Source organism: Lonchura striata, unplaced genomic scaffold (genome assembly GCF_046129695.1).
Source record: "Lonchura striata isolate bLonStr1 unplaced genomic scaffold, bLonStr1.mat Scaffold_85, whole genome shotgun sequence".
Lineage (NCBI taxonomy): Eukaryota > Metazoa > Chordata > Aves > Passeriformes > Estrildidae > Lonchura > Lonchura striata.
In genome coordinates this window covers 1,480,468-1,500,612 of record NW_027461188.1, presented here as the reverse complement: position 1 = coordinate 1,500,612, position 20,145 = coordinate 1,480,468, and the positions used below count along the sequence as shown (strand labels likewise).

Here is a 20,145-nt window from a genome sequence, read left to right as displayed (position 1 = left end):
AGCGGTCCCGGCCGGACCCGCCCCGCCACGGCCCAAATCCTCCCAAATCCTCCCGAATCCTCCCAAATCCTCCCCAATCCTCCCAAATCCTCCCAAATCCTCCCCAAATCCTCCCCGAATCCTCCCCGAATCCTCCCCAAATCCTCCCAAACTCTCCCCAAATCCTCCCAAATCCTCCCCAAATCCTCCCAAAGTCTCCCCAAATCCTCCCAAATCCTCCAAAATCCTCCCCGAATCCTCCCCAAATCCTCCCAAATCCTCCCCAATCCTCCCCGAATCCTCCCGAATCCTCCCAAATCCTCCCAAATCCTCCCCGAATCCTCCCAAATCCTCCCCGAATCCTCCCCGAATCCTCCCAAATCCTCCCCGAATCCTCCCGAATCCTCCCGAATCCTCCCAAATCCTCCCAAATCCTCCCCGAATCCTCCCAAATCCTCCCCGAATCCTCCCCGAATCCTCCCAAATCCTCCCAAATCCTCCCGAATCCTCCCTGCCCCATCACAGGGGGTCCTGTGCAAGGCCACGGGGAGCGGCTGCGGCCGCCGCTGGCTCAGGAGCTCTGTGGGCAGGAAAGGGGGTGACACTGGGACTGGGGGTGCTCGCAGGGCTTCCCTTAATGGTGCCTCCTTTGGTGTTGGGTCAAGCGAGAGCTTCTGGAGAATCTCTCCCCACACACAGGACACTCACCGGGCCTCTCCCCGGTGTGGATGTGCCTGTGGGTGACGAGGCTGGAGCTGTGCTTGAAGCCCTTCCCGCACTCAGGGCAGCAGAAGGGCCTCTCCTGTGTGTGAATCCACTGATGCACTGAAGCATGGACAGACGGCTCCTCGACTAATTAAAGCTGGAAAGAAGGGTATTTTATTGCAGTGCTGGACACATGTGGAATCATTTCCAAGTACATGTGCAAGGAGTTGCAGACTCCTGCTTTCTATTTATACAGAAAAGGTTTTACATATCCAAGCTGTTTCTAAGGACACATAATACATAATCATTACCTGCCCGCTTCGTATTATAATCAGCTGAATATCCATTACGGCTGTGCAATCGTGTTTCCTTAACTGGGTCTTTGGGATTTTGAAATAAGGGAGTGGGTGTAAGGGAGGAAGAAAGCTGTCTTCCTCAAGGTAAACTCTTCACCCATGGCCAGTTTGCAGGACTTTTTGATCTGCTGGTCACGGTAGCCTCTCCTAACTGCTGATTATTCTTAAGGCAAGATATTTCTATGGTCTCTGCTCTTTCACAATTCCTACATCTATCCCTGTCACTCCTAGCTTTACTTTTCTAATATATTTGCTACTCTTTAACTAAGGCATGTGATTTTTGCTAGCTAACTTGGCTTCTTAACTAATTTTAAAATCTTAACTAAAATATGTAATCTTCTACTATCTCAGTTATATTCCCAGCTGTTCCCTTGACTCATCCACAGTTTTCAATTATCCTAAATACATTTCCAGCTGACCCCTTGGCTCATTATGATGAGATTGGAGCTTCTCAGAAACCACTTCCTACACTTGGGACACTCATAGGGCCTCTCCCTGGTGTGAATCTTGTGGTGCTGATGAACTTGGAGATCCACCCAAAGCCCTTCCCACACTCCCCACACTTGTAGGGCTGATTGATTCCCCATCTGGATCACCTGGTGCCAGATCAGGTCTGATCTCCGGAGCTCCAGCTGAAGCCCTTCCCACATTCCAAGCGCTTGTGGAGCTTCTGCCCACCATGAGTCATCTCCACCATCTCTGAGTGCCAAATGGATCTCTGGCTGCCTTCTAGGCACAGAGGGGCTCTTACCTCCTCACAACTCCCAGGGCTGGGTTTGCAGCCCCTCCTTGTGTGGGATCTCCAGGGCTTTTCCTCCCCATTGGGTTCCCATGCTGTGGAGCTGCTCAAAACAGCCTCAAAACAGAGGTTCTGAGCAGCGATTTGTCCTCCCAGGTCTCTGTCTGCAGCTCAGTGCCTGGGGTAAGGAAAGAAAAGAGGAAGGAATGTGGAAAGGAAGAAGGATAAGTGGAAAGTGGAAGGAAGAAGGATAGAATGAGAAGAGGAAGGAGGGTGGACAAGGAGAGGATGGGATTTGCCTCCATGCCAGAGGGAAGGGGAAGGAGATCCCACCAATTCATCCCTGGCAGGACAGCGTTGGCAGCAGCGCTGTCCTGCAGCCAGGGGCAATGTTGGGCTGATAGGTGGAGCAGAGGAGAGGGGGAAAGGGGCAGTGACTTACTCCTCACCTGCCTCAGTGTTCCATGCTATCTTCCTTTTCCTCACAGCCTCCACCAGCTCCACCTGCACAAAGGTTGGGATGGACAAATCCCGGCTTGGGGGAAAAACAAAGGGTGAGCACCTTGGTCCTGCTGCCCAAGTCCAGCTCGAGAAGTCACCACCCTGTTCACAGTTGGATGGGCCCAGACTCTGCTCATCTCGAGTCCCCCACTCCTCCAGGCTGCTGGGATCCCCCAGCTCCAGGATTGGCCATTGCTGCTCTCCCCACTCCGATGCCAATTGGAACCCCAAAACCAATGTCCCCCCCAAACTGTTACCACTGCCCCAGCCGGTACAGAGATCGCTACAGGAACCCTTCACAAGTCTCCAAAGGGGCATCTGCATCTCACCTTTGGGGCAATGCAAGATCCAAATATCCCTTTCCCTGCAAAAAAAACTCCCAGAAATCCCCCAATGGATTTGGGGTGAGCTCCCCCTCCCCACTTACCTGCAGGATCTGGGGGAGTAAATGCTGCCATGACCAGGGGAGCTGCAGACTCGGCAGAAGGGCAGGCAAACCGTGTGGATGTGCTGCGGTTCCTCCTCTTCCTCCTCCTGTTCCTGTTCCTTCTTTTCCCTAACCTCCTCCTCATCTCTCTCTCCTCTTCCTACTGCTCCTCCTCCCTGACCACCCCAGATCCCCCTTTCCTACCCACCTCTCCCCCATGGCTGCAGCACCAGCGTTTGGGTAGAGGGAACCTTCCATGAGCCCCCCAGGTATGGGCAGGGGGCTTGGGGACCCACCCAGTGCAGATCCATTCCCCCCTCCCAGAGCCTCACGGAAATCACTCCAGGGATCAAGCGATGGGGACACTAAGGGATCCCCATGGAACCACCCATTTTTGATCCCATCCCCACCCTTCCCTCCCCACTCCCATTGTTCCCCCAACCCAAAGACCCCTCCCAACTCAATCTGAGGGTCCCATTCCTCTCCTGGTCAGAATCCTCTTTTCCCCTGCTTTCCCACCCCTTCCCCATTGTGCCTCCAGCTCTACCTCTCACCCCTGGGCTTGGATTTGGGGATCCAGGCCCCTCCTGTTCAGTTTGGGGATCACATCCCCCCTTTCCCTCAATTCAGGCAGCTCCTGGCAGCTTTTTCCTGGGAGGAATCCCTGAGTTTTGGGACTTTTAGGATGTAGCTTAGGAGGAGAACAGCTCTGTCGGGCTTTCCCCTCCCTGTTGTGGCCCCTCAGCTGTTCCCGACACCCTGGGGGTGTTGGGATTTCCCTCCTAGGGACAAGGATGTTCATCCCCTTCCAGGAGCCCAATGCCCAGCTGGGGCTCCAGGTCAGGGGTCCTTGAGCAGCTGCCCCAGAACCTCCACCAGGTTCTCCCAGCGCAGCCGGAGCCGCTCGGCCTGGGCTCCCCAAAGGCCTCAGCAAGATCCAAGTCCTGCCCAGGAACCCTCAACTCCCTCAAACCCAGCATCCCCCTCATCCCCTGCAAGTTCCTCCCATGGCACCGGCCATGGCCATGTCCCCACTTGTCACTGGCCATGTCCCACCATGTCCTCACCCATGGCTGTCTCCCCACCATGTTTCCATCCCTGTCACTGCCCCCCATGTCTCCATCCATGCCTGTGTCTCCCCATGTCCCTAGGGATGGCCCTGTCCCCCTCCATGTCCATTCGTGCCCATGTCACTCTCCATGTCTAATGCTTTTTCTCTTTTTGAGCCTGGTCTTATAAGCTCTCAGAGATAAGCATTATACCCTTGATAGCTCAGCTACCTCAGGTGGCATAAAACAAGCAGGATGGCTCATGTGACAGTGTTGGGAATAAAAAGTTTTAATAAAAGGCAAAAATAAAAAAGCTTTTTACAGAGAAAAGCCAAGTCAGGGCAAGAGGTTCTTGCTCTTGCTAAAACACTTCACAAAAGCAATTAACTTATTTTGTTCTCTTCTTTTCTAGGGAATTGCTTAGGTGGGACTTTTTGGCTCCTGTCCAATTAGCTACCCTTAAGTTTGAGGTGAAGTCCCCAAGGTCCTATGAGGTGTCTTTCAACCAAATTGAGGAGAGAAACACCTGGCCTTTTGTCCTTTTTAAGGGAACAAAAGGTAACTTGTCTACTCTGTCAACAGAGGGCACATTCTTACACGTGTCCCACCATGTCTGTGTCCTACCATGACCACATCCACTAACTTAGTTCAATGTCTATTTTTACTTCAATATTGGATATTTTAAAGGGATAAAGAGAAATGAAAACAAAATCAAGGCCAAAAGAAAAAGACTTCCATGTCCATGCCGGCTGAGGATCCACGTGCTTGGGTGGAGGGAAGAACCTTTTTGGTGGAGTTTCTACCCCATTGTCTCCAAAATCTTGGTCTTTTCCCCAGTTTTTCCACCATCTGGCTGCAGAAGACACCCTTGGGCAATAGGAAATCAAAATCGTGGAATCCCTGAAGTTGGAAAAGACCTTGTCCTGGTTCAGAGCAAATTTGGGAGAGAACCTCCAAAGGGATTCCTCTGGAAAGCAGATTCAATTGGCTCCTCCCCAAGCCAGTTTGGGAAAAATATCTCCTTGGAGAACAGTGGAAAAAACTATTTTTTAAAGAATAAAACTTAAACAATATTAAACAATAAAACCTCTTGCTGCTCTAAAAGAGAGACAAACTCAGGAAGTCCCTCCGTGGGTTGTAGCTCAGCTCCCTCAGTCTCTTATCAGTCCCTCCGGTGCTGGAAATGCCACAGTCCAGGCCTGGCTCGCTGGGCCACAGGTGTGAGCTGCCGGTGCTCTTCTGGGTGTTCAGGCCAGAGCAGGTTTAAACAGGTCCAAAGAAAAGGGAAAAACAGCCACAGTCCAGGGAACTTCTCTGCCACAGCTAGCTAAAACTAATTAACAGCAAAGGAGAGCTCTGTACCTCTGTCTGTCCATCTGCAGACAACCTGGCCCAGGAGCAGGAATGTGGAGGAGTGAGTGCAGTTTCTGAAAATAAACTCTGCCCTTCTCTCCCTCCTTTGCTCTCGGAACAAGTCTTAAAGGTGCAAAAATTATAATTCACTATAAACACAACAAACAACTGGAGATACAAGCATCATATAGTCAACCTAGGACATACCTCCAAGACCATTCAGTATTCCTTGATGCCACCAGAATATAGGATTGAGTGCAAAAGATTTTATGGAGTTGGAAGTCATTAAATCTGCTCTCCCCAAGGAATTCCCATTGTTGGTCTGTGCCCCAATGGATGTTCCTGCCACTGGGTTTATCTAGGTGCCCACAGGGAACGAGGAAGATGTGGAGCCTCCCAGCCAAGTGTCTTCCCAACACAGATGACCAGGCCCATAGATCACCAAGACTGCCCAATGAAGGTCACTGAGGATCATCCAACGTGGATCCTCCCATGGAGGATGGAGCTGGAGCAGCACATGAAGCTCTTCCTGCACTCAGGGCGCTTACAGGGCTTCAACCCATTAGTGGCGCCTCCTTTGGTGTTTGATCAAGGCTGATCTCTGTGAGAAGCTCTTCCCACACTTCCCACACTCGTAGGGCCTCTCCCCGGTGTGGATGCGCCGGTGCACAGTGAGGCTGGAGTTGTGCTTGAAGCCCTTCCCGCAGTCGGGGCAGCGGAACGGCCTCTCCTCGGTGTGACTCCGCTGATGTACGAGGAGACTGGAGCTGATCTGAAACCTCTTCCCACACTGGGGACACTCGTAGGGCTTCTCCCCGCTGTGGATGCACTGGTGCTTTCTCAGGTCTGAGCACCACCCATAGCTCTTCCCACATTCCAAGCAGGTGTAGGGCCGTTCCCCAGTGTGGATCACCTGGTGCCGAATCACGGCTGAGCTTTCCCTGAAACTCTTCCCACATTCCCCACACTTGTAGGGCTTTTCCCCAGTATGGATCTTTTTGTGTTCCATAAGCTGGGAGTTGAGGCTGAAGCTCATCCCACACACCCCACACTCGTAGGGCTTTTCTCCAGTGTGGATCCTCTCGTGTCTCCTCAGGCCAGAGCTCTGCCTGAAGCTCTTCCCACATTCCCCACACTCACAGGGCTTTTCCCCAGTGTGGATCCTCTGGTGTTGCATCAGGTAGCCCTTCTGGCTGAAGCTCATCCCACATTTCCCACACTCAAAGGGCTTTTCCCCAGTGTGGATCCTCTGATGTTGGATCAGAATGGAGTTCCGGTTGAAGCTCCTCCCACACTCCCCAGACTCAAAGGGCCTCTCCCCGGTGTGGAATCTCTGGTGAAGTCTCAGGTTGGAGCTCCAGCGGAAACGCTTCCCACATTCCTCACACTCGTAGGGCCGTTCCCCAGTGTGGATCACCTGGTGCTGGATCAGATCCAAGCTCCGGCTGAAACCCTTCCCACATTCCAAGCACTTGTGGGGCTTCTCCCTGCCACGAGGCTTCTCCACCAGCTCTGAGCTCTGGCTGGATCTCTGCCCACCTTCCTGGCTCAGGGGGGCTCTTTCCTCCCCGCAGCTCCCTGGGCTGGGTTTGCTGCCACTCCTTGTGCGGGATCTCCAGGGCTTTTCCTCCTCCTCCATTTCCTCCATTTTCATTCCTCCCCGGGAATGAAAAATCCTGGTCTGGGGGAAAAAAAAAGAACAGAGCATCTTGGACTGGGAGTTCCTCCTGTCCCCACTTCATCTCACAAAGTCATTGGGCATCGTGTGTCTATAAGAACCTCCAAAACACCAAGGTTCAGCATAAAAATCCTCCAAACTTTAAGACACAGATCAAAACCTCCCCAAACATCAAGATTCAGTAAAAAATTCCTCCAAAACATAAAGATTCAGCCCCTAAAAAAAATAAAGCACCAACATTTAACCCAATAAAGCTGAGAAATGCCATGACTCACCCCTGTGAAAATCGTGGAACCCCTCAACAGTCACCTGCTGCATGTGGGGTGGCAATGCTCCTGGGGCTGAGGGGAGGCTATAGATACAAGGAGGGATGGAACCTTGTGGTGATCCTTGTTTCTGCTCCTCCTCCTCCTCCTGTGTCCTATTCTTCCTCACACTCCTCTTCCTCTTCCTATTCCTCCTTCTCCTGCACAATCCCACCCTCTCCTGCCACCTGCATCATTTGACCATTCTGTTCCTCAAGCCTGCTTCTCCTTCCCTTCTCCTCCTGCCCCCAGGCCCAGCACCCACTGCCGGCTCCCTCTTCCCCCCAGCCCCACAGCATCCCAGCGCAGGGGCAGGGATGGAGCTGGGGCAGGTCGGGCTGGGGCAGCGCTGGGCTCTCGGCCGCTCCCGCCCGCACTCGGTCCCCACTGCAGCCGCTCCCGCCAGGACAGCGCGGGGGGGCCCGGCCTTGGCGCTGCCCCACTCCCACCTCCCCAAATTCCCCTCGCGGGGCCATGGGGCCGAGGGGGGGCGCAGGTGGGTCCAGGTGGGGAACGCGGGGAGCTGCGAGTCTGCCTGGCAACTGGTGAGTCATCAGCGCCGCGGGCTCTGATTGGCTGAGCTCTGCCCGAGCCCTGGGGCTGCAGCACAGAGGGGACACCCTGCTCCAGGGGGGATGTCCCACAAACGGGGGACCCCATGAAAGGAACAACAGGAAAGTGTCTTTACAAACAGATGCTCTGAAGCTGCTCGGAGATAGGGCCAGGGACCTGTACATAAGGAAGTGACAGGAGAAGCCATCAGTTTCAGAAAATGTTATTAATTGATGACAGACACTGCTGCTCAGCCAAGGTCCTGCTCAATTCATGAACTTCCAGAAAAACAACAAAGCCTTTACAGAGCCATGAATATCATCTGCTGTACAACAGTGGGCTGCATATTAATGGGGGTATATAGTAGGCGGATTGGGATGTCTGTACCTCTCAAGTACTTCAGCCAACACAGAAAGGGAAAGGGAGATGCAGCCGGGGAAATTAGGATGAAAAGGAGGCTCTGTCCTCTAATATTTAGAGAGAGCCGATGGGGAATGTCCCATGGCCTCTCCCATTTTTAGAATGAAATTAGTTTCATAGGACTCCTCTGTCTGCTTTGTGGACAGAAACCTCTGGCAATGTCAATTTTCCCGCACACCCTGGGGCTTATCCCGAATTCCTTCCACCCTCCGGGGCGGCGGGCAGGGAATGCAGCTGAAGGTGCCTCACCCACTTTGGGTGATCGGCTCCCTTGGCTGGTGGCGGCACCGGGGATTGATTGGGGACCCGGGAGTGACCAGGAGACAGACGAGTGACACATCAGGGGGTCTGTGAAGAGTCAGCACGGAGAGAGCACTGAAAATCTCATCAGTGAGTGCCCTGGGATCCTGGAGAGTGAACATGGCAGGGCACCCATGGAGGGGAGAAAAGGGAAAGCCAGGGAGGGTCCTGGCCAAAGGGATGATGATCCCAAAATGTCTCTGAAGGGTCCCCTGGGAGAATGTTGAGGTAGTTTGCACATTCCCCCAAGAGGTAATTAAGGACATGGACACCCAGGGGGGTAATAAGGGAAGTGGAGAAGGGATTTGGACAACAAGGGATGGATGGTGTTGGTGTATTGGGAAGGGATCAGGTGAAGAGGAGTGTGCAGCAATGTGGTTCAGGCAAGAAGCAGCAGAAGGAATCTATGTGGTAAGAAAAAGGATGATGGAAAAGAGGAGGAACAGAAAAATACTCAGGATTAGGATGTTTTTCTGCACCGTTTTATCCTCACAATTTGCTAGCTGATACTTTGAATTCCCACTTTCCCAGAAGGAAAAGCAGGAGGTCAGGATGCCAGGGGTTTCTCTGCGGTGGCAGCGGCAGCACCGGGCGCAGAGGTGCGGCACCGGGAGCACGGGCTGGGGCCTGTGGGGAGCTGCGGGGCCGGGCCGGGGCTGTGGGGCAGCCGGGGCTCAGCGCCGGGCGCTGCCTGACCCCACCAGCCCCGGGCAGGGCCGGCAGTGGCCCCCGGCCCCCAGGAGGCTGCGGGACGCCCCGGCCGCTGCCCGGCCCCGGGGAGCTGCCGGCCCTGCCCGCCGGGGGGGCCGCCTTTGGACACTGCGGCAGGACAGGCACCGGCTCTGCCACACGGGCTGGGCAGGGACCCTGAGCACAAGGGGAAAACAAAGGAACACCTGGGAAATGCAGAGTGCACATGAAGGATCAGGATTTGCTGTTCAGGATTTGCTTTGGGTCCCTGCAGAAAGGAAAGGTTTTGCAGCAAGCTCAGCAGCTCTCAGAGGATGAGCACCCACAGGCAGTGACCGGGGCTGCAGGAGTGGCACAAGAAGCCCTGCAGCACTTGGGCACAAAGGCACAGCAGCTGAAGGCAAGAAGGGATGAGCAAAAGGCCAAGCTGAAGGCAAAGGTCATGGCAGAGTTCCCACAGCCCCTGAGGGATCAACCCCAGGGCCCAAGGGGGCCCCAGCACCCAGGGGATGACGGGGTCGGCCACAAGCACCTGGCAGAGGCATTGCCCTCCTGGCCAGGGCAGAGCCCACCCAAACAGCCCCTGGGAAGGAGTCAGGGCTCCAGCTGCAGCCCACAAGGACACTGCAAGCACAGACAGCAGCACCCTCAGCAGGAGCAAGTCCACCCCTGCATGGACATGGATTGGCAGGGCTCTCTGAGCTCCCATCCCACCGGGGACCCACCACACTGGAGCCCTGGAGAACATTCAGGCTGGGTCTGCATCCAGAGGAGGCCTCTCCTGATGGACACAGGGGCCTCTCCATCCACTCTGAATCTTACACCTAAGGGGGGAAAATTGTAAAGGAATGTTTTCATTAATAAGGGAATAAATGGGAAATTTGAGCTGGTATCACTTCTTCAATCACTGTTAGGAGCTGTGGGGGGTAGGTTTGAAATAAACTAATTTCTTTTTCTTCCTACTCTGATTGTAATTGACTAGGAAGGAACTTGATGGTGGCATTGTAATATTGTAAAAGGTGATACAGAGGCTATTGCTGCTGTACCTTTGGGTCAAATGTCTGGCAAGGCCTGTGCTGAAGGGAACCCAGAGGTGTGGGCAGCCCCAGGGGGAAAATTTGATGGGGAGCCTCTCCAAATTACTTGGAAGCAACCAGGACAAGTGGTGTCTACAAGCAACACCCTGTTCCAGGGGAGGGAAGGAAGGGCTCACAGCCTGGTATGGAGTCCCTGCTAAAGGCAGGGCTCTTGGAGCCAGGGATGTCTCCCTACAGCACTCCTATCCTGCCAGTCAGGGAATCAGATGGCTCCAATGAGGAGGACAAGAACAAGTGGTAGACAAAGCCCCAGTGAAATGGCTGAATTTCCTGGCTAAAAATATCTTTTGAGTATTGGGGGAAAAAAAAAAAAAAAACAAATGGCAAATGGTGGAGAAAAAGGTTAAATATTTGGGAAATAGTGGGACTGAAGATTCCTGGTGAATTGACCCAGAGAGGCACTGGGCAATCTCAGAAGTAACATTTCCCTGGACCAAAAAGGAGCTGAGACAATTTTGAGGATAAATAGGGAATTACACAGCCTGGATTGAGGATTCTCTGTTCCAGCCAGAACATTGTAGGACTTTTTAACCTCAGACAGCCTCCATGCTGTGGTATGGACAGGAGAAAGAGAGCAAAACTTGAGAAAATGAACAACCAAAAATATTGATGCCTCAGCTCTGTCTCTTCCAGACTCAGAAAAGAAATTGGAATTGTAGGTGAATGTTAAACAGGGCCATGCCAAAGGAATTCTTGGGCCAAAATGTTTCACCCAGTGGCCAGAGTGGCCTCATTGTCTGCAGAATTGTGCAGCCACAGCTTCAGCGGGAACCGAGGCCCAAAACCTGATGACAACAGGATCTCCAACTGTTCCAGTCTGCCATCAAGGTCAAGCTTTGATAACCAAAAGAGCCTCGCAGTGGATGAGCAGTGCTCGGTTATTACAGTGTGAAACTTGTGCAGTGGCACAGGAGGATTCAGAACTGAGGACAGGGGAAGGGTTTAACCCAGCCTCCTGTTTGAACAGCCCACAGAGGGGCTGGGAAGAAACCCAGCACTGCATTCAAGTGACACAGCTCCAGACCCAGCCTGGGGGAGGTTCAGGAGACATTGCCTGACCTGAGGCAGAAAATGTGTTTCTGGATGGCTCTTCAAGGGCAGCAGAAGGGAAAAGAGTTCCAAGACACGCTGTTATTGAGGAAAGGGAATCAGACAAAGCGCAGGTTACCCCCATGGTCAGCTCAACCAGCACAGCTGTGTGTGCTTGTAAGAGCCTGGCACTGAAATGCCCTGAGCAGGAAGGCTTCAATATCTTCTGGTGACACCATCTCACCTAACAGGGGGGCAAAAGCAATTCTGACTGCTCAGCAACCACTGGATCACTTACTAAGGCATTTCTAAAAGACATAATTCCAATAAAAGGGATTGTGGAAGCCATAGACTCAGAGAGCAGAACTAATTTTGCAGGGGAGTTCCTCCAGGGGGTTATGGCAGCTTTAGGAATACAAAGGGACCTCCATAACCCCTGGCACCCCCAGAGCTCAGGCTGGGTACAAAGAATGAATGGGGATAAAAAGAAACACCTTTAGAAGCTGGGGATTAGATAGTAATAGTTTCAGCAAGTTTTAGAATGGATTTTCTCAGTGAAGATGGAGTCTCCAGCACCCTAACTTTTGGCTATTTATGGAGAAGGCACTGCACATAACAGCTGAGGCTTCCAAAGTGGCTCAAAGTGCCGATGTCTGTTTAGAATGGTGAAGGACATAGGTATGATTCACTAGTAACTTTCAAATACCTGCTCTAAAGCTGGAGTTACTCAAAGAAGAGAGAACTACTTCAACACTTGTAAAGAAGCACCATTTTTTCCAAATCTAATTTTCACATGTAGCTGAATTTTTCAAGAATTGTGTTTTTTATCATACTATGAGTGCAAAACAATCTATTAGAAGTGTTTAAAAACAGATTATTAACAGGAAAAAGTGATCAAAAGATCTATTTCCTCTTGTATTAACAACTGAAATATGACTGAAGAAGGGATCATCTCTGCAGTCCCCTGAACCAAACTCACAACTTCTTTAACAGCATGCTCAAAGTTTTCTATACTTCAAGCTTTTCTAGAAAATTCACTTTCTTAATTTCTGCTGTTTCTGTAGCCCCAGACCCTGTATAGTTTATACCAGCTGCATTCTACAGAAGGGATACCCAACTGAGGATACAAACTGCCTGCTGAATGGCCTTCTCTGACTCCATGCTGTTACTTTTGACCTCAGATGGCACAGAAAATGCTCTCCAGTTGACTTGCTTCCAAATGCCAAAAAACCCCAACCCCCAAACTTTTAAACATAAAACAGAAGGAAAGCTTAATTATTTGAGTTAAAATAGCACTGCAAAACAGTTATTCACAAATATAGCAATAAAAGTGTTATAAAAGATGTGCCTCCTGATACATAAAGATATCCTGAAGAATGATTTTGTATTGTTTATATACATTCAAAATTACTTTTCATCTTTTTTACTGAAAACTGCGTTTTCATAGACAAACAGAATGTTTTCCTATAACTGGATATCTGCCTGGCAGACATAAATGTTTCTGTCAAATTCACCATTCTGCCATGGATATCAGAAGACATCTTGGAGTGACATGGACAGGGTTTTGCTTCCTTTATTAATGTTTCCATTCTTTGGTTCTCACGTGACCTGTGTCATTTCTGTATTTAAATTCAGAAGCTCTTGCCAGAATACTCTTTCAACTTTGTTTGTAGTCGCAATGCAAGAGGTCTGCAACTCTTGCTTTAATTTGGGACAGGAGTTATTTCTTCTTGTAACTGAAGACTAATGGCAGACATCACCTTCCTCATTTCTCCTGAAGTAATGCCTCAATTCTCTGTCTGGGTTAGCTGGCTAAATTATTTCCTTTCTAAATAGTCAGGTTCTGCTGTGTATAGAGAACTGTGACTTTCAGTGCTTAATATAAGCAAGCACTGAGAGGAGGGATGTACTGAGAAGACTATTTTCTGCGAGATACATATAATACCCTTTATACTCCATGTGTTCCTGCTGCAGCCTCAGTTGTAGCTGCAGGTCCAGAGTTTGATAAGGATTTAAAAAATGTTGGGCACCACTTAGGGTCGATTAGACTAGCAATGTCCAGAGGTTTAGAAATTGCATCCTGTAGAAAAGGAGTTTTTCCTCAAAAGCCTGTAAAATGTACAGGGTCACATAGACCAGAAACCTGATCTTTCCCTTATGTCAAAATGGCTCCTAGCTAAATTTCTGGGACCCTCTATGTTAAAATAAGAGAGGTTTGTCAAAGTAAAGCTAATAGTGGCAAAATTCCTTAGCCCAACAAATCAATTGAAATGTCAAGTGCAAATTAAGGATCAGAAAGGAGAGAAAGAAAATAAGAGGTAAAAATAGTCTAACAGAGGCTCCTGACTTAATCATATCAACAGCTGAAGTTAAAAGGTTAACAGAGGTTGATCTGACTGTTAATGTTTTCTCATCATTTTGTTTATGAGAAAGAAGAAGGGAAGAAGCCTTCCATCCCTGGTATCAGGTTAAGTTCCTCTGCTTGAGTGGAACAACTCAGTACTCCAAATATAAAAGCTCCAAAGAAGCTCACACAAGGATGTTTGTCTCGACCTGTAATTGGAGTAGATCCATTTGTTTGTGTAATTGCCACCATGGTGGAAATCTGTGCTTCTCTATTTGTGCAACTGCAAATATTTTCTAGGAATGAACCATCTGAATTTTAATATCCCATAGATTCAGTGCAATACAGCATATTACAATATCTTGACCTTTTCAGTGTTCCATAAATTGATTGTCTGGTTGTTCCTGTCCCCCCTCATTTACAGCCCTGGAAACCTTAGAAGAAGAGGTAACATGGCTGTCTCTGAGTCGTATCTTTTATATTTATCAGCATTTCCAGAATCACACTTCTAGTGTCTTGAAGGCTTGACAGAAGTTACATACTGTGTGCCTGAGATGCAGTAGCATATAAAATCATGCCAGAAAAGGCAGGGATGAGTGCCACAGGCGGGCTCACAAGGTTCACCACAGGTGGTCCTGTTGAAGGTCACATTGGTTGACCAGCATTGTTATAAAATTGTGATCTCTCCAGTGAGTTATTCTGACAGCCAGATAAACCTCCAGCTAAATAAATATCATGGGCAACCTTCAACCAACCAAATGTAACTGTTTAATTAATGTGCTTTTCCTAAGTAAATTAAAAAGCAGAGGGAAAAGGCTTCTGGTCTTTAAAGGATGCATAAAGCAGAAAATGAAAGATCTGAATATGAAAGGGAGAGAATCCTCTTAAAGCTGAGGATACAGTGGTAAGAAAAATTATTATTCATTTGCAGACATCACCTCAAACTGATGGACTAGTGAAAAGAAGATACAAATTTTAAAACCTGCAAATGTTGGAGTAAGATGCAGAGAAAGAGCAATTGCCACTTTTTCATTGCTTGTCTTCCATCAAAGAAGGGAGAGGGGAAATTCACATTTGGTAGTGTTTATTACAATTATTTTGCCCTCAAAAAAAAAGAAAAAAAAAAAAAGCCGCCAACCCCAAAATTATAGAACAAAACAGAAATGCTCTGAGGTGGCTCAAATTCTTCCTCTGAGACTAAACGCAGATATTTTTTCTCAAGATGCTTTTTCACTTCCAGATGTGCCTTCAGGTCCAACATGTGCCTTGAGGTAAATTCCTCTGCCTAGTGAGTGTGCAGCTGAAGAGGCTATTACTGTTTTGGTAGCTTCCTACAAGCATAGCTCAAGCCATCTCATCTGCCCCTTCCAGCAGCAGCAGAAAGAGGTGTTGAGGTGTTTTGTCTCAAGCGCTGAACAGAACAGGATGCAGATGACATGCATCACCTTTTGAAGTCTCACATCCAGTCTGGGGTAGGGGGAGTGCTGTGTGGCTGTGAGACAAACTACATAAGAGAGCCTGAAACACACAAAAAGACTTCAGTTCCTTTGTTCTCTGCATCGGGGCCATGATGAGTTCCATGACCCGGCTGGGACGGCGGGCGGGGCTGGCCTGTGATGCGCTCTGGGCTCTGTGACAGCACAGGGGCCGTGTCACAATGGGGGCAACTATAAAAGGCCCCAGGCCGGTGCCGCTGCCCCAGTAGAGCCTCGGCAAGCGGTGAGTGCACAGCAGAGGGGAGAGGGGGCTGGAGGAGGGCTGGGACAGGAGCGCCGGTCCCCGGGGCTGCCCCGTCTCCAGGGCCCAGCGCCGGGCGCAGCGCCTTGCTGGGGGCGCGGGGCGCGCGGGGCAGCGGTGCAGCCTTGCCAGCTGCCGGGGGCCCTTTCCTTCCTGCCACCACATCCCTGCCGCTCCTGCCCCTCACTGTCTCCATTCCGGCCCCACTGAGCCCCTCCTGTGTGTCCTCCTGCAGACCATGGCTTTACTGTCACTGCTGTTTGTGCTTGTGCAAAGCCTGATCCAGTACCCCCAGCCAGCTGGGGATGGGCTGGATGAGGCCGCGCACCAGAGAATGCGGGAGCGTCAGGAGCTGCTGGACCGTGAGATGGCCCGGCTGATGCAGGAGCTGGAGCAGGGGCCCCTGCAGCAGCAGGATGAGGGCTGGGGAGCCATGCTCTTTGGTGCCCTGCAGCAGTGGCCATTCTGGGTTCTTGCTGGCATCCTGCTCCTCTTGGGCCTGTGGCTGGGCTCCCGGAGAAGGAGCTGTGAGGCCAGCAGCAGCAGCAAGGACCAGAGCTCCCGCAAGACCTTGGGAGATGAGAGAATAACTGAACAGGAAGAAGACACCGCTGATCCAGAGGAAGGTGAAGAAGACAGAGATATGACTCTGGAGGCAGAAAACAGCGGCACTGAAGATGACAGAGAAGGCAGTCCTGTGGCTGCAGATGATGGCAACAAGGATGATGCCACTGAAGACAATTATGATGTGAAGATGAAGGAGGACAGCGATGTCAACAGTGGCAATTATGATGTGAAGGAAGACAGCGATGTCGACAATGGCTATCACTTAAAGAAAGAAGGACAGAGTGATGGGGATATGCCAGGAGACACTACCACTGAAGGAAATGAAGAAGAACCTGGCAATGTTGCTGGAAATAAAGAAGATCTAGAGAAGCAAATGAAGAAAAAACCAAGGATGTACAGGTGGACCAAGACAAGGACACTGGAAAGGAAGAAGGAGAAGGAAATGAAGAAAAAAACAATAGTGTTACTATAAAGGCAGGCAAAAACACTGATGTAAATGAAGGTGAAGACAATGTAGATGGAACAGAAGAATACATGGATGTGAAGGTGCAGGAAAGCAGACGTGACAAGGACCAAAGAAGTAAAGACTGGACTGGGCAGGAAGATAGCAATCAATGTGGGAATGAAATTGCCCATAGTGGTTTTCCTGCACCTGAGGAAGTAAATAAGGATGTGATAGCAGAAGATGGCAATGATAGAAAAAAGGATGGATAACAGGCTGATGTGAATGTGGAGGGAAACAAGAATAATGATAGACAAGAAGAGGAACAAGGTAATGTGGCTGCCAGTGAAAAAGGTGGCAGTGATGGTGGCAGGGAAGAAAATGCCAGTGGTGGAATTGAAAACAGAGAAGACACCCAAGATGCTGGGAATGAGAAGGACATCCTTTTAGTGGATGGTATAGAGTGGCCTGTGGAGGACCTGGAGAGAGGCTGCTCAGTGACAGCTGAGCTGATGGAGAGCTTCACGTGTGTCTTTGTGTACAGCGTGAGCAATAGCTTTGATCCGGTGCCTCGAGTAGCCATCGGGGTGGGCAGTGCCTTTGAGGGCTGGAGCCCCCATGAGTGGGATGGGGTGTACCGTGTGCTGGTCCCACTGAATCCCCCGCCAGGGCACACCTTCCACCTAGAGCCAAGCAGTGCAGGGCAAATGGCAGCAAGGACCTGTGGAAAAAATGACGGGAGACAAGTCCATTCTATAATGTCAACAAGTCTCAGTTTATTTCAAGCACACATGTATAGTTATACCCGTTATAATGAAGCTCATGCATATTGCAAAATTTAAGCTCATCATTGGTGTATGAAAAACAGGTCAACCCCGCCTTTGGAGCTTTCTAAGCTTGCTTTGTTTTCCCTTACATTTATCTTTTTGCTGAACATTCTACTGTTGAGAACCAGCTTAGCCAAGGACATAAGATATTATTGCTACATCTGCTATTGCTGCACTGTGCAATTTTCAGCTACTGCTTCACTAACTGCACGTAGTCATGTCCTTTCTCACGAAGCCATTCTTCCACAAAACTCTCCATATTTCCCCCGTTTTTGTTTTGGACCATTAAGTTAATTGTCCACATCTTTTGAACCATGCGTTCCACCAGCTTCTGAAGACAGTTAAACAGGCAGGGTAAAATCAGCAAGAGTAGTAAAACAACAATCAAGATTCCTACTGCATACATGATAAAAGTTCTTAGCCAAGGACCAATCCCTAAACTTTTAAGCCATTCTTCTATCCCTAGACCATCTTCTTCTTTTAATTGATGAAGGCCCTGTTGCAGTTCTTTAATCTTAGCATGTATTGATACAGAATGATCAGAGAGATTCATGCAACACATTCCTTCAAATTCCTCACATCCATGTCCCTGGGCTAACAACAAAAAATCAATGGCTGCTCTGTTCTGCAGTACAGCATGATTTACACTTTGTACATCCATAGCAAGCATAGATAAAACCTCCGATGTTTTGTTAAGTTCATCTTTAGTCCAGCATCCCAATTGTTCAGCTAACACCATAGCCTTTTTGGCAGCTCCTCCTGGTAACAGGGTTGCCACTATTACCTGTTTTAAAGTACTCCAAAATTGAGGTTGTCCAACCTGATCACATTTTAAGTCATGCACATCACGCCTCTTCCTTGTCTTCCCTAGCCTGTCCCATTGCATTAGCAAGGATATATTAGGATGGAACAGTGCTAGTTTTCCTAGGTAACAGGGTCCCCCTTGTGGTTTTACCGGAATTCCATTCCAAGCTCTATCTCCACAAATCAAAAACACACCCTTTGGCAACCTTAAGGGTTTCGTTATCTTGGAACCATCACAGTTGGAATATAACTGAGATGATACCCTTTCTGAATCCAGCGAAGAGTCCAGAGAAGCCCATTTGTTTCTTGGGTTATTTACACTCTGCAAATTCAATGGAACAAAGCTAAACCATCCTCCTGTTGAAGCATTCCCTAAACTAGCATTAGCACTTCCAAAGAGATCTAATTCCTCTGGTGGAGATTGCAATGTTTCTTTAAGTGACAGTATCAACAAACATTGCCTATAGCCATCTCTTTGAGCTTCTGTATAACCAATATTCTTGTCTGGCCCTTTCACCTTTGCAAAATTCTTGCAAAGCGTCTGATTCCTTATCAACCCACAAAATTCCTCTGGTCTCCAGACAGGAACACCTGTTAGGCAGGTACGAAATGGATTTGTCACTCCTCCCAAGCTAAGGCATAGTGAACTTTGATTAGTCATGTTAGCCAAGGTTACCCAAATATTTTCTCTGGGCTGATTAAATTCTATTAGTCCATGACAAAGATTAGTCAAAAGAACAAAATAGATTATCCACCTTATCGCTCTCATGATTTCTTCTGCTTGGATTTTAATTTTAATGTCTGCACATATTTAATAAGCTTATCTAATTCTATGTCTGGATTTCCTACTACTGGTTTTCCTAAATAAGATCTTATAGATACCTTCACTTGCTTTTGACACCTTGTTGATAAAACTTTTGAATTTGCTTGCTTAATTAATCTATCACAAGCATGTTCTGCTTCCCACCTATAAAAAGCTAATATTTTTTGTTCTGGTGCTTCAAATAACTGTAAAGCTATAGCAACTCCTAAGCCTGTATCCCGTATTAAATCTCTCTGCCAAGAATCTCCTCGTTTTTGAAAGTCACAATGTTTACACCAAAAATGTCGTTTTAAAAATACTTGATCTTCCCAGTATGTTTTTCCACAACCCCCACAAACAAAAGCAATCCAACTATTACAATTAAAATTCCCACAACTAAGACACTCAGGATTCTTTGGTCCTGGAATATGAACAGTCTGTAAAGCCTCAATAGCTGTAACAATTGCTGTAAAAGTTAACTCTGAAGGCAAAAGTTGATCAATCACTGGGGAAAGTCCTCTTATCTCTTGAAGAATAGGTCCCACTGTGCGAATCAGTTTCTCTTCAATTCTCCTCTGGTCCTGATCCGTCAGGCGAGCTAAGAGACGACTCATCCAGAGCTGGTTTGGTCCACTTTGCTGGCACCCAGAGTGAACCTGTAGGGGTGGAAACACAAAGATATCCCCTTCCCCAATATAGGACCTTTGCTGGGTTCTGCCAAATACCTGTTTTAGGGTCCCTATACCTGACCCATACTTCTTTGCCCTTTTTTCTCATTTCTTTTTGACCATAATGAACCATTGCAGGTGGTGCCTCTGAATCCCCAAATACACACAAATGATTAAGAACAAAGAGCACTTTCATTAATCTTTCCTGAACATCTCCAATCTCTCTATGTTTTTCCAGATATCTCTTCAAGGTTCCATTTGCCCTTTCTACAATTGCTTGTCCAGTGGGAGAATGTGCTATTCCTGTAATGTGCTTAATTCCCCATGATTTTAAAAATCTATTCACCCTGCCACCAATGTATGCAGGACCATTGTCTGTCTTAATCTGCTTTGGCACTCCCATTACTGCAAAACAACTACACAAATGCCTTATAACATGTAATGCTTTTTCTCCAGCTTGAGCTGTTGCCCAGATGTATTTACTATATGTATCTATAGTAACATGAACATATTTCAAGCGACCAAAACTATTTACATGAGTAACATCCATCTGCCAGAGTTCATTAGATGAAAGACCTCGTGGGTTAACTCCCCATCCCATGCCATGACCCCCATTATGATGACTACAGGTAGGACAAGCTCTCACTATAGCAGTGGCATCTGCATGGGATATTCCAAACTCCCATTGTAACCCTTTTGCATTCTGATGAAACATAGAATGTGCCTCCCTAGCAAGCATTTGCCCTGATAAAGGAGAAGATTGAGTAACTGTAA

The 20,145-nt window shown here is 48.8% G+C and overlaps 2 protein-coding genes across 2 annotated transcripts in view; one reads left to right on the top strand and one right to left on the bottom strand.

The window, feature by feature from the left end:
- Positions 1-20,145, top strand: part of LOC110469778 (uncharacterized) — a gene marked incomplete at its 5' end in the record, with an annotated part of 706,345 nt that overhangs the window by 373,411 nt on the left and 312,789 nt on the right. The window lies entirely within an intron of this gene.
- Positions 4,959-20,145, bottom strand: part of LOC144248772 (uncharacterized) — a 157,129-nt gene continuing 141,942 nt past the window's right edge. Inside the window, exon 4 of the mRNA XM_077790766.1 lies at positions 4,959-6,532. Coding sequence (XP_077646892.1) covers positions 5,672-6,532 — 861 coding nt within the window. The 3' untranslated portion in view covers positions 4,959-5,671. The remainder of the gene's footprint in view (positions 6,533-20,145) is intronic.